General features: G+C 42.0%; 1 protein-coding gene across 3 annotated transcripts in view; it reads right to left on the bottom strand.

Moving 5' to 3' along the window:
* The window catches only part of Smarcc1 (SWI/SNF related, matrix associated, actin dependent regulator of chromatin, subfamily c, member 1), a 106,245-nt gene that overhangs the window by 67,759 nt on the left and 23,754 nt on the right, over positions 1 to 14,732 (bottom strand). For all 3 annotated transcript variants that reach the window (XM_006243771.5, XM_006243772.5, NM_001413573.1), the window contains 3 exon segments: positions 12,864 to 12,933; positions 4,801 to 4,876; positions 1,516 to 1,641 (listed from right to left, as the gene is read on the bottom strand). In XM_006243771.5, coding sequence (XP_006243833.1) covers positions 1,516 to 1,641; positions 4,801 to 4,876; positions 12,864 to 12,933 — 272 coding nt within the window.

Here is a 14,732-nt window from a genome sequence, read left to right as displayed (position 1 = left end):
ACCACCATTCCTGGCACAAACACTGCCTTTTATGGTATCATAAGTAAATAGCCAAAACTTAAACTTCATTTAATCAAGAAAATTTTAGGATAGAATAAAAAGTAATATGTTTCATTGTGGTATCTTCTTACAAATAAGGATTTGGGCCCATAGTAATAAAAACATTAAATGCTAAATCCCCTATTTTCAGAAAACATTACAGCACTTTAATTCTCAAAAAATTTTTTAAAAGATTTATTTATTTTATGTATGTGAGTACACCATAGCTGTCTTCAGACACACCAGAAGAGGGCACTGGATCCTATTATAGGTGGTTGTGAGACACCATGTGGTTGGTGGCAATTGAACTCAGGACGTCTGGAAGAATAGTCTGCTCTTAACCGCTGAGCCATCTCTCTCCAGCCCCCTCAAAGTATTTTAAGACCAGTATATTGTAGTGTTGTATTTACACTGAAGTTACTATAGTATTAACTAAAGACATTGGTTTTCCTAAGAAAAACTGGTAGATAAGTTAAGCTATCATGTGGCATTATTTAAAAACATGAAAGTTATTATTACCTTATTGACTAAATTTAAAAATGCATTTAAAAATTAAAACAAGGGCTGGAGAGATGGCTCAGTGGTTAAAAGTACTGGCTGCTCTTCCAAAGGTTCTGAGTTCAAATCCCAGCAACCACATGGTGGCTCACAACCATCTGTAATAGGATCCGTTGCCCTCTTCTGGTGTGTCTGAAGACATCGACAGTGTACCCACATACATGAAATAAATGAACCTTTAAAAAAAACAAAAACAAAAAACAAGGGCTAGTATCGACATGGCAGCTCACTGTCTGTAGCTTTAGTTCCAGAGGATCTAGCATTCTCACATAGATATATATGTAGGCAAAACACCAATGCACATAAAATAAAAAAAAAATTAAAAAACAAAAAACAAGAGCAGGTGAGACAAGACGGTGAGCAACACTAGCTGCTCCAACGTTTGATTCCCAGCACACGTTATTCTGACAACCACAGATACCATATATGCTCAGTGCATACATACACTCATAACACCCATACGCATTAACAATTAATATAAAAAGTTAAAACTTGGGCTGGAGAGATGGCTCAGTGGTTAAGAGCACTGACTGCTCTTCCAGAGGTCCTGAGTTCAAATCCCAGCAACCACATGGTGGCTCACAGCCATCTGTAATGAGATCTGAGGCCCTCTTCTGGTGTGTCTGAAGACAGCTACAGTGTACTCATATACATAAAATAAATAAATTAAAAAAAAAAAAAGTTAAAACTTCTATCTACCGGGGAAAGAAAATCAGCTATAGAATTAGCACATTTGGTCCACTAAGGTTTCACTCTTCTCTCTAGTAAGATGCTAATAGATGGTTAAGTCACTGAATGACTTGTACTTGCACATCTTAGGTGAGCACCCTCGGGAGTATGTTTCAGATTATCAAGAAAGTAAATATTTAGAAAAAGCAAAAGCAACCAGTGGTTAAGAAATAGCGCCACGTTAAATACCTCTTCATTCTTTGTTGAAATTCGTTGACGAAAACTCACTGGCTTTCTGTTCTCATCCACTTCATAATCCTCTTCATTCATCCATTCATTGAAAACATCAGTGTCCAAAATCCATTTCACATGAACCTAAAACCATATCAAATGGGCACAGTTATGATTCGGCATTGGACACATACCTCCTCTTAGTCACACCTCTAAAGGCAGAGGGGAGGGGGCAGAGTGCTTAGAAGCAAGGAAATGAGGCGCAAGCTAGCAATTACAACTATAAAGCTTCCTTCAACACTGAAAATAACCTGTGATATGTCAGCCAATAGAAGCCAAGATGGGCTGGTTTCAGGCACTTTCCCTGCAGAGAGAAGTATCTACCTACTCTTCATACACAGACCAGTATGATCCCAAAGTTCAACTTGGGGGACCAGTGAATGTATTAGGCCTGCTTAAAGAGCATGGGTGTTGGTGGGCTGGAGAGATGGCTCAGCGGTTAAGAGCACTGACTGCTCTTCCAGAGGTCATGAGTTCAATTCCCAGCAACCACATGGTGGCTCACAACCATCTGTAATGAGATCTGGTGCCTTCTTCTGGCCTGCAGTCACATATGCAGGCAGAATGCTGTACATAAAATAAAATAGGGGCTGGGGATTTAGCTCAGTGGTAGAGCGCTTACCTAGGAAGCGCAAGGCCCTGGGTTCGGCCCCCAGCTCCGAAAAAAAGAACCAAAAAAAAATAAATAAATAAAAATAAAAAAAAAAAATCTTTAAAAAAAAAAAAAAAAGAGCATGGGTGCTGCAAAAAAGCTATACCACCAAACCACTACTACATAAGAATGCCCTTCTGATCTTGTAGTCTATATTCTCTAGAATCACAAGGACACATGCAATTATGGAAGAATTACATACAGAAAGCCAGGAGATACAAAAAGCCCAGCGAGAATCTAGGTGAAGGTCCAGTGAACCTCCCTGACACTCGTCTATAATGAAATGACAACAGTCAAGTGACCTGATCTTGGAGGTGGGTAGCAAGTAGTCACAGCTACTAAAAAGTATGGCTGCTGTGCTCGAAAGTCAGTGTAACCCAGCGAAATTGCTTGATAATGTAAGACCCATATTGGTTGTTTTGTTTATTAATTATCTTGTTTTTACAGACAGAGTCGCACTAGGTAGCACTGGCTGGTCTAGAATTCTGAATGTCCCAGCTTCCTCAGAGTCAGAGCTCCCCCTGCCTCTGGGACTAACTGTTCAGTCTTTTTTTTTTTTTTTTTGGTTCTTTTTTTCAGAGCTGGGGACCGAACCCAGGGCCTTGCGCTTCCTAGGTAAGCGCTCTACCACTGAGCTAAATCCCCAGCCCCTAACTGTTCAGTCTTTTAAGTAGGGAAGATGGAAGAAGATGACAGAGTGAGGGAGGAGCCACAGCAGACCTGCAGATCAGCAAAGCCTAAAACTCTGAAGGCACAAGCTCACGTCAAAAGGCCTCTGCCCAGAGTTGGGGGAAGGTACTTAAAGTGAGAGACTAATACTGATGACAATGACAATAGCCTTGCAAAAAATGGGGATGTCAAAGGGACTGAGCACAAAATGCTATTGCTGTAGGTGCTAGAAAGACCAGAAAAATGTGCATACATTATGCACACTGTACACACTATATATACTACACATACACAATATAGGGAACATACTATACATTTAAAAATACTGTTTTTTAAGATCAAGTTTGTTTTAATTGTTGTTTTGTCAGGCAGGGTTTCTGCGTGTAACCTGGCTATTCTGGGATGTTTTCTATAGACTAGGTTAGCCTCCAACTCAGATCCACTCGCCCAAGTAAGGGGATTAAAGCTGTGTGTCAAAGATCTGCGTCACCACATCCAGTCCCTCAGGTTGTAGTTTTTTAAAAAGCTCATTTTGCTCTACTAATTAAAAGCATAGAAATTAAAGAAATTAAAATTAAAGCTTTTTTTTTCGGAGCTGGGGACCGAACCCAGGGCCTTGCGCTTGCTCTATCACTGAGCTAAATCCCCAACCCCAAATTAAAACTTTCTTAAGAGAATTTTTTTCTGGGGCTGGAGAAAAGGCTCAGCAATTAGGAGCCCTGATTGTTCTTCCAGAGATCCTGTGTTCAGTTCTCACCACCAATCACAGTTCTCAAGACATCTGTGATCAGACCCGAAGCCCTCTTTGGCATGCAGGGCAAACACGAAGACAGAGCTCTCAAACATTAAAGAAAGAAAGAAATCTTAAAAAAGGGTTTTTTTTCCCTGGGAAAAGGTCAGCAATGAACATCATTAACTGTTTACAAACAAAAGTCTGGCTCACTACAACCTTTAAAGGACGTCTCTTGGGGTTGGGGATTTAGCTCAGTGGTAGAGCACTTGCCTAGGAAGCGCAAGGCCCTGGGTTCGGTCCCCAGCTCCGAAAAAAAGAACCAAAAAAAAAAAAAAAAAAAAAAAAAAAAAAAAAAGGACGTCTCTTACCAGGTGGTGGTGGTGCTCACCTTTAATCCCAGAACTCAGGAGGCACAGGCAGGTGGATTTCTGTGAGTTCGAGGCCAGTCTGGTCTACAGAGGGGAGTTCCAGGACACCACAGGCTACACAGAGTAACCGTGTATGAATAAAACAGAAAAAATAAAACAAAGATTTTATCTTGGATTATAATTCCAGAGTGTAATATGTTGGTAACGGTGGCGAAGGAATGGCATTCTCAAGACCTTCCTTACAGGTGAACTTCACAACCCCATTTCTCACACTCTGGCTTGGGTTTGGGTTCTTCTGAAGCACTGCACACATTGACTCCTAAGACCTTACTAAAATGTCATCAGGGTCACAGATATGTTCTTGAGTTGAGGACATTAAAGGGACATCTTCTTAGAAAACACAGTTGTATGTGATGCGGGCTTCCTCTCGGATACTCATGGGAAGGAGGCAAGGTGACCATTACTAAAGCAAGGCCAGCAGTGACTGCAGAGTCGTCTCGGAGACAGCACAAGCCAGAGTGGCGAGAGCTTTCAAAAAACAAATTAATTTATTGCAGAGAATGGCAACCAGTGTGTAAAAATAGTTCATCTGTACTATTTATTTATGTGTATTATTATGGGTATTTTGCCTAATCAAATGTCTATGCATCATGTGTGCCTAGTAACACATTTCCCAGGACAGGCCTCTCTACATGGCTGTGGTCTTGGAACTCAGGACGTAGAACATGCTGGCCTTGAATCCAGAGATCTACCATCTTCTGTCTCCTAAGAACAACCACTATGCCCAGGCAAGAATAATTTCTTTTGTACAGATCCATTACCTTCCATGGCTTTTCTGGGATTGGTGCATCTTCAATTTCAGCATCAACATCATTACTATGGACCCATGTGTCATAGCTATAAAGCAAATTAAACAAACAAACAAATTAGAACCAAGTCTACTGATTAGAAAGACTATTCAAGCACTAAGGATATGTATTACAAATATTATTAGAAAAAAATTTTAGTAAATCGATGGGCCAGAATCATGGGTAAAAGATTTGCCACACAAGCCTAACAAACTGAGTTCAATTCCTAGAACTTATGAGTAGGAGAACTGACTTTATAGAGTGTCCTTGGACCTCCACACATGTGCCATGGAATGAGTGCACCTACTCTCACACTCACATTATATATACACACAGTAACAGTGCTTTAAAAAATACACCTCTGTTTCATTACTGTCAATAAGACTAAACCAAACCAAAACCTGCCTGAATTAGTTAAAAAGAATTCTAAATAGATGTTGCCGATTGCTCAAAACAACCCCTGAAAACTCAGCCTTCTTGTCTGTGCTATCATCAGAATTTGTTTTCTCTCACACTCAGCACTCAGCCTTCAGCTACAGCTAGCTAGCTTGTAGTTTCGGCCTTAGTAACATCATAATTAACACAAGCATCACACTTTCATATTCAAGAACTTAGGAAAAATTCAGAAAAATTCTCTTGGTGATCTCATTCAGGTTTTCAAAGTTCCATTTTTTAAGTATTACATCTGTACCCTAAGGAAATCTGAAACTTGACATCCAACAGGCAGTTCTACGTCCCTAGTTCATGTGTGGTAACTGTTCCAAAGCAAGCACACTCAGGTTCCACGTGTGCCCTCAAAGTATGTTGAGCGTCAACCCCCAAATCCCTCCACTCCGCTCATTCCTCCACAATCATTTCCTACCCTGCCCACTGCTTTCCCAAGAACTGAGGTTTTCACATACCAAGAGAAGGATCTTTTCAAAAAGTTAGCACAACATTCTACAATTCAAAAATTTCTAATGACTCTGAGCAGGTTATTTTTTAAGACGATTTGACAGCAGCAAGTGTCAATGAGGGATCCTCAATTGAGAAAAATCCTCCATCAGACTGGCATATCGACAGGTTGACAACATGCTTTGTTGATTGGTAATTAATGTAGAAGGCCTAGCCTACCCTACGGTGGCTGGTAGCACCACTGGCAGGCAGGTCTGGGCCATGTGACAAAGCAGGCTGCCAGGAGCCAGCATTCCCCCTTGGTCTCCACTTCAGTTTCTACCTCCCTGTTCCCACTCTGGCTTCACCTTCAATCATGGAACCACATAAACATCTCCCCTGCCAAGCTGCTTTTGGCCAAGAATATAATCTCCAAGGATAGCAATATAAAGAAACTAGGACAGACTCTATACTACTAAGATTAAAATCAAAGTCCTCACAAAAACATTGGCTTCAGGGTTTCTACTGCCATGATGAAAACAACAAGACCAAAAAGCAAGTTTGGGGAAGGAAGAATTTATTCAGCTTAGACTTCTAGGTCAGAGCTTATCATTAGAGGAAGTCAGGGTAGGAACTCAAGAAGGGCTGGAACCTGGAGGCAGGAGCTGACCCAGAGGGTGCTGCTTCCTGGCTTGCTTTTCATGGCCCGCTCAGCCTGCTAACTGACAGAACACAGGACTGCAGGTCCAGGATGGCATCACCCACAACAGCCTGCACTCTTTCACACTGACTGATCACTAATGGAAAACATTGCCTGGATCTCAGGGAGACACTTCCTCAACAAAGGCTGTCCCTCTGCTGACTCCAGCTTGTGTCAAGTTGATAGATAAAGGGTCTCACAATCTGGACTTCCTCTAGGCCCCCGTATTGTCTTCTCACTCCTCTCTAAGGTAACAGGATTCAGTGGCATCTTTGACATATGCCACTAAGTCAGAATGCACTTCGTGTCTGATGCTCCCTATAGCCTGGAATGTTCACCAATGTCACAATATCCACACAAATCATCTCTGCTCCCATTTCCCTACTCAATATCCTCTAATCAGCAAGCAACAACCCAGCACTACAAGCATTAAAACAATTCCAAAAATTATAAATATAAGTGTCCTGTACATGAACAGATAGTTAAAGTTACTATACTGTTCAATAAAATCACAACACCAGTAAGTTTGATCTTACATGACATAAACCAGAAAACCAAAGAGACACTAGGTCAAGTATTTGTATGATAACGATTATTGTGGATTAAACTCAAAAGTATCAGGAACCAGCAGCTCTCTACATGTGTAGTGCTTTTGTGTATATGCATGCACATAGACATTCACACATCTCATAAATTTGCTTACCAGTTAAATGTAAGATTGGGGGGTGGAGTGGGGACTTTTGGTCAATCAATGTACCAAGCAAAGATTACCATGATGAGGGGGAAAGTAGTTTTATATTCTTTCAAAGTATTATATAAATTTATCAGGGGGCAGGCCATAGTTATTAACAAAAATGAAAAAGAAATGAAGTCCAGAAAGAAGGACCTGCACCATTTCCTGCACTAACAAGCTAGATGCTCTGTGACTCTGCTAGGCAGGAATTCTAGGAAAACAACTTATGGAAGTTTTTTTTCTTTTTCTTTTGGCTCATGGCTTTAAGAGTCCAGTACACAATCACATGGTTGGAATGACAGAGGTCAAAGCAGCTGGAATGTGTAGTAGAGGCTTGTTCACAAGGACACAGACAGGATTAAATCTCAGATCTAAGTCCCTAAGAACTGTCAATCTTACACAGTTTGCCATAAATTTGAGGCTCAATCTAGGTGTGTCAAAGCATACACTCTTTTCTCTGATAGCTACACTGGAATTTAAAGGCTTTTTTAGAAAAGAGGTGGCATTTGCTTGACATGGCTCAGTGGTTAAGAGTATTCTCTGCGTTTCCAGAGGTTCTGAGTTCAATTCTCAGCAACCACATGGTAGCTTACAACCATTTTGTAATGGTATATGATTCCCTCTCCTGGTGTGCATGAAAACAGTGTACTCATATACATAAAATAAGTAAACCCTTTAAGAAAAGGTGGAAGTGGCAGCATAAGCTGGAGAAATGGCTCAGTGGTTAAAAATACTGTTTGCCCAGGGGAACCAAATTCAAATTCTACCATCCATATGGTACCTCACAAATGGTACCTCACAACTGTCTATAACGCCAAGATCTGATCCCCTCACACAGAGAAACATGTAGGCAAACCGTCAATGCACACAAAATAAAAATAAATTTAAAAGAAAGTGATAGCCCATGCCTTTAATCCCAGCACTCAGGAGACTAATCTCTGAGTTTGAGGCCAGTCTGGTTGACAGAGTGAGTTCCAGGATAGCCAGGGCTAAAAAAGAGAAACCCTGTCTCAAAACAAACAAACAAGGTGGAGTGAGGTACATCAACTTGTAAGTACTTAATGAAAAGAAGTAACTCAAATGTTAAAGTTATCAATTATAGTTCATAATAGGTACAATGCCAATCTTACTTCATTAATTCAAACTGTATTAAAAGACAGCACATGTACAAGCACAGTGGCATCCCAGCACTTAGAAGACTAAAGCAGAAAAAACTGAGTTCAAGGTTGGTCTGGCCTATATATGGATATACATTCTTATATTTTTTTAAAGATTTTTATTTATTATAAATATGGGTACACTGTAGCTGTCTTCAGACACACCATAACAAGGCATCAGACCCCATTACAGATGGTTGTGAGCCACCATCTGGTTGCTGGGATTTGAACTCAGGACCTCTGGAAGAGCAGTCGGTGCTCTCAACCACTGAGCCATCTCTCCAGCCCTACATTCTTATTTTTTAAAGTCTTATTTATTTCATGTATGTGAGTACACTGTCGTTCTCTTCATACACACCAGAAGAGGACATCGGATCCCATTACAGATGGTTGTGAGCCACCACGTGGTTGTGGGATTTGAACTCAGGACCTCTGGAAGGGCAGTCAGTGCTCTTAACCGCTGAGCCACTTCTCCAGCCCCTAAACACACATTCTTAAAATTTAATAGAACTAATGACACATTGTCTTCAATTACAAATGTAAAAATGCCAGATGCAATGATACATGACTGTTGTTCTAGGCACTTGGGAGACAGAAGGGAAATACCCTGTCTGTCAAGACCAGGCAGTAACAAAGACAAAAGGTGAAACAGGGAAAGTAGGAAAGAGGAGACACCAAGGGCACAGGGGTTCACAGTCCCAGAAGTTCTAGAGCTCAGGCATAAGGACCACTAATTCAAAGCTTATATGCATAAAGAGATTCTACCTCAAACAAAAACCAAAAAGTCAGTGGATGAAGAGGTAAACAGAAATGTAATTTCTGACAAGAAAAACATAAGGATTAGATATAAAATAATTTTATTCATAATACTTAACATGCATAGTTTTTGAAAAGATCAAAACTCATTTGTCATAAACATTAGGAAGAAAATCATCTTTAAAAAAAAAATACTAGGGGTTGGGGATTTAGCTCAGTGGTAGAGCGCTTGCCTAGCAAGCACAAGGCCCTGGGTTCGGTCTCCAGCTCCGAAAAAAAGAAAAAAAAAAAAAAAAAAAAAAAAAAAAAGAATAAAAGGATCAAAAAAAAAAAAAAAAAAAAAAACTAATGGCATAAGAGCAGGAGAGCCTGCCATGGCGTAAATGTGCTCATTCCCTCACCGTCTGAGATAAGGAGAGAGCTGGGCCTGTCCCTTTCTGGTGACAGCAAGCCCAACACTCCACTAGACAGCACAAAAGAGTTGGCCCTGATGGTGTGAAGCCAAGGGAGTAGGAGCAAGAGTGCTAGCCAGCTCTGAGAGAACCAGTTGGGCAGTGCTGGAGAGCTCGCCCTCATGGTGTGGTGACTATTCAGCCACCACCCAGGTTGGGATGCAGGGCTTTGAGTTGACCCACCCCACCTTATCTACACAATATATGAACTACTGCAGAATGTGAGGGGAGCAGTCCAGCAGATCCAAAGCTACAGATCTCTACGACACCTGACAGGGGTCCCTGTGAGGATCTATACTGAGCTATAACAGAAGCCAGTGGCTTTGAACCAGACCAATGACTCATTACAATGAATATTTGAAAGTGAAAATGTGTGAACAGAAGAGAATACTATGAGACACGCTATAGCTTCCACAAGAGGATTTCTGCTGCTTCTTTTGGAGGATGTTGCAATGGAGGGGGGCTGATACAAAGGGATGGGGAGATGAGTGGGCTTGGGACACATGATATGAAATTCACAAAGAACCAATACAAATTTTAAAAATTTTACTAATTTTATGTGAATTTACTAACTTTATATGAATATTTTGTCTGCGTGTCTGTACACCATGTGAATGACTGATGCCCATGGAGGTAAGGAAAGGAAGTTGGATCTCCTAAAATTGAAGTTACAGAGTAGCATGTGCCTGATGAGAACCAAACTTGGATTCTCTTCAAGATCAGTAAGAACTGACTGATGAACCAACTCTCCAGCCCCCACCATTCCTTCCTTAAAGACATACATCTTAATTAATGGCTTAATAACATGTTAAGAGACCACTTTGGCCAACAAATCTCTCACTTTGAGATAAGTAAAATCATTTTATGCTTTAAATATGAAGTCTTCCCTACAAGGTCCACAGGCTAAAGAATGTAACTGGGCCATGATGGAGTTAACTTTATCAATGGATCAATTCACTGAATTCATACTAGCATGAAATATTGGGACAGGGAGACTAGAAGAAAGAAACTGATGTGTAGCAGTTTACATCCACAAGGACAACTTGGCCTTGCAACCTCTTGTATGTCTGTTTCCTGGCTGCTACCTCTACTGCAGCACATGTCTTCCCCAACAGTGCTCGGGCACACAAGCAGACAGTAATAGGGCAAGTGCCAGGAAACGGTAACTCTAGTCATAAAATTCCCGTGGCTTTTTGGGTTTTTTTTCGTTTTTTGTTTTTTTGGAGCTGGGGACCGAACCCAGGGCCTTGCGCTTCCTAGGCAAGCGCTCTACCACTGAGCTAAATCCCCAACCCCTGTTTTGTTTTTTAAGAGAGGGTTTCTCTGTGAAGCTCTGTAGGCCAAGCGGGCTTCAAACTCTGCTGGTTTAAAGGTGTGGCCACCATTCCTGGCTGACATAATATTTATGCCAGAGCATATATATTGGAGTTGCCTATGTCAAGACAAGAGCCTAAAGGCTCTGACCACAAAGTAACAGAAAAGAAATAGTAACATGGGCTGGAGAGATGGCTCAGTGGTTAAGAGCACTGACTGCTCTTCCAGAGGTCCTGAGTTCAAATCCCAGCAACCACGTGGTGGCTCACAACCATCTGTAATGGGATCTGATGCTCTCTTCTGGTGTGTCTGAAGACAGCTACAGTGTACTCACATAAAATAAATAAATCTTAAAAGAAAAAATAGTAACATTAATTATGTTAATTTTCCCAGTACATACTGTATACATGCAAATGCCATTAGACTACACACTGCATTTCCTAAGTATATGATTGCATGTATGTATTTAATAGTTACACTTTATATTTATAACGATAAAGTTGCTTTACCCCTTAGCATGTGTAAAGACCTGGATTCAATCCCTCACCCATTCCTCAGAGAGGGAGAGGGGAAAGGAAAGAGGAAGGGAGGGAGGGAAGGAATGTAAAAAGGAAATAGGCATGGCAGTACAATGTTAATCCCAACACTGGGAAGACAGTAGTAGAGAGCTTGGTTGAGTCTGATGTTAGCCTAGCCTACATGGTAAGCTGGTGAGCTAGGACTACATAGTGAGAACCTGTGTAAAGAGGTTTATAAATAATATAAACGTTAAAGAAAAAAGGAATAAAGAGAGGCTGGAGAGATGGCTCAGTGGTTAAGAGCACTGACTGCTCTTCCAGAGGTCCTGAGTTCAATTCCCAGCAACCACATGGTGGCTCACAATCATCTGTAATGGGATCTGATGCCCTCTTCTGGTGTGTCAGAAGACAGCAACAGTGTACTCATAAATTAAATGAAAAAGGAATAAAGAGATAGATGGAAATGAGGAATGCAGCTGGGTGGTGATAATACTCCACTCCACCTTGCTCTCTCCTCTCTGTGGACAATGTACTGCAACTCTCCGAGCGCACATTACTTTTTCTTCTCAGCATCTTGTTCTGCAGCTTTTTGTTTGGATGCCAGAGTCAGGCATTGGCATGGGCCAAACAAAGACTAGCAAAAGCCTTAAAGTTCTTCTCTTCTTCTGTGATGACTCTGGCCTTTTCCTTTTTGTACACATTCCGGACAGACATCACAGGTCCTGTTAGCTGGGTAGCCAATTTAAGTTCTTCAGCAGAACTGTCTCCCTTCTTCGGAGGAGAAGGCTTCCTGGGGAAAAATATGACTTGGAGTGGTAGCCCTCCTTTAGGCGCTGCACGTTGGGCTGGGGATTTAGCTCAGTGGTAGAGCACTTGCCTAGCAAGCGCTAGGCCCTGGGTTCGGTCCCCAGCTCCGGAAAAAAAAAAAAAATAGGTGCTGCACGTTGGCCTGCAGTGATTCAGTAGATTTGTTTTGCCTCCTTGGGTCCACAAAGATGTGGATAGTCCGAGCCATGTTCTTGTGGGATACCAGCCATCCTGAGTTCCTTCAGGCTGAAGCCCCCAGTCCCGACATTGGTGTGGTATCTAACTGTAGGGCACCTCACAATGGGTCTGATGGGACCGGATGCTAAGTGCTTTCGCCTGCCTGGCCTTGAGTCTACGGATCTTTCGAGCCAGCTGGTTGAAACAAGTGTCCACTTGATGCTGTTGTCCTTGTTGAAGTGGGGCTTCAGGATCATGCCATTCCGGATGGGCTCCATGGCTGTCTCCTGTACAGGAGAATGGCCAAGTGGAAAGAGTACTTGTCTTTAATCCCAGCACTTGGGAGGGAGAAACAGAGGCAGGCAGATCTCTGTGAGTTTGAGACCAGCCTGGTCTACAGAGCAAGTTCAAAGACAGCCATGCCTACACAGAAAAACCCTCTCTCGAAAAGCAAAGGGATGGAAATGATAATAGATTTCATCCTCACGGCCTGTAGGCACATGCCATTATCAAGACCAACATGAACAATCACAGGAGAGTTAGGATTACCTGTCAGGGTAGAAGCCCCAGTGCACCAGCACCTGCTTGTCTCTCCTCATCACTGGCCTCAGCCACTCCTCTGAAAGAAAAACAAGCATCAAAATATAACCTCAATTTAGTTAGGATTAAAAAAACAAATAAACAAACCATATTTGGGCTGCAGAGAAAGCTCAGGGGTTAAGAGCACTGAGTGCTCTTCCAGAGATCATGAGTTCAATTCCCAGCAACCACATGGTGGCTCATAACTATGTGTGATGGGATCCTATGTCCACTTCTGGTGTGTGTGCGAAAACAGCTACAGTGTACTCATATAATAAATCTTAACAAAATGTAGTATGTATGTGCCCCCAAGTGTCATATATGTATACAACATGTGTGCAGGAACCCAGAGGTCAGACATTGTGTCAGATGGCAGGGAACTATAGTTATAGACAGCTGAGAATGTACTTGTAGTTACTGGAACCCAAACCCTGGTCCTCTGCAAGTTAAGTGCTCCAAATTTTAAGTTTTCAAACTGAAAACCACTTGTCAGATTAAAGGGACATTTCTGGAGCTGGAGCGATGGCTAGTCACTAGTGCTAGCCACCAAAGTTCAGACCCCAGTACTTAGTTAAAAAGCTGGGAGGCGGGGTTGGGGATTTAGCTCAGTGGTAGAGCACTTGCCTCGGAATCACAAGGCCCTGGGTTCGGTCCCCAGCTCCGGGGGGAAAAAAAAAAAAAAAAAAAAGCTGGGAGGCAGGAAGTCTGGGTCAGCAGTCTGGCGCACAAGTTGAATTTGCAAATAGCCCAGGTTTAATTCCCAGCTCATATAAACTGGCTCAGAACCATTCATAATCCAAAGTTTCAAGGAAGACAACAGGCACAAACAAGATGTCGTACATGCATGCAGGCAAAACATTCATACGCAAAAAGTAAAATAAATCTAACCTAGAAAGCAGTAACATAAAAGGTGAGTGTGGAGGTGCATACGTGTTTGCAGTACTGGGTGAGTGGAGAAAGGCAGACCTCTGAAGCTCAGCCTTTAATCCCAATACTTGAGAGGCTGAGACAGACAGATTTCTGAGATGAAGGCCAGCATGGTTCACAGAGCTAGTACTAGGACCGCTAAAGATACACAAAGAAACGCTGCCTCAAGAAACAAGCAAACAAACCAACAAATCAACATACATAAAGGAGAGTCTATAAAAAAAGCAATCAAGACTCAGTATCTCTCTCTGACTGCCATGAGCACGCATGTGCACCAGCAACTTCTTCTTTATGCAGTCCTACTACAAAACCAAAAGCAATGGGCAAACTAACCACAGACAACATGTGGAGCTCTCCTCCTACCAGATGGGTCCCAGAAATTTAACTCAGGTTGCCAGCCTTTAAACACTGAACCACCAATGAACCTCTGGGCTCTCTTAAACTACTAAAAATTGCCATAGGAACCCTGAAATTATCCCCAAAGATTATGCCAGTCTGATCAAAAGCACGAGTTCCAGGACAGTCAAGCCCATCCAATCCATACTCTTGCCAAAGCAACTGACTTCAATTTAAATCACAGGACCCTATACACACAAAACCAAGTCACACAAGCTGCATGTCCTCTGGCCCCTACACAGCTCACTGTGGCAGGGTTCCTACATGTATACACATGTTCCTACACCAAATAAATTTAAAACCTGAGAGAAAAAAATAAGTGGGGTTGTAGCATAGAGAGAGAAGAGCCGGAAGTGTAGCTCAGTGGGTAATGACTGGGTCCTAGTCCTATGCTAACAGCACATATTCTCAACATTCAGGAGCTGAGGGTGTGAAGGTCCCAAGTTTAAGGTAGTCTTGGCTGTGTTCAAGCCAGCCTGGGTGATTTAAATAGATATCCAACCAGAGTTTACTGAA

This window comes from Rattus norvegicus, chromosome 8, assembly GCF_036323735.1.
Source record: "Rattus norvegicus strain BN/NHsdMcwi chromosome 8, GRCr8, whole genome shotgun sequence".
NCBI classification, from domain to species: domain Eukaryota; kingdom Metazoa; phylum Chordata; class Mammalia; order Rodentia; family Muridae; genus Rattus; species Rattus norvegicus.
This window is presented reverse-complemented; position numbering and strand designations above follow the sequence as displayed.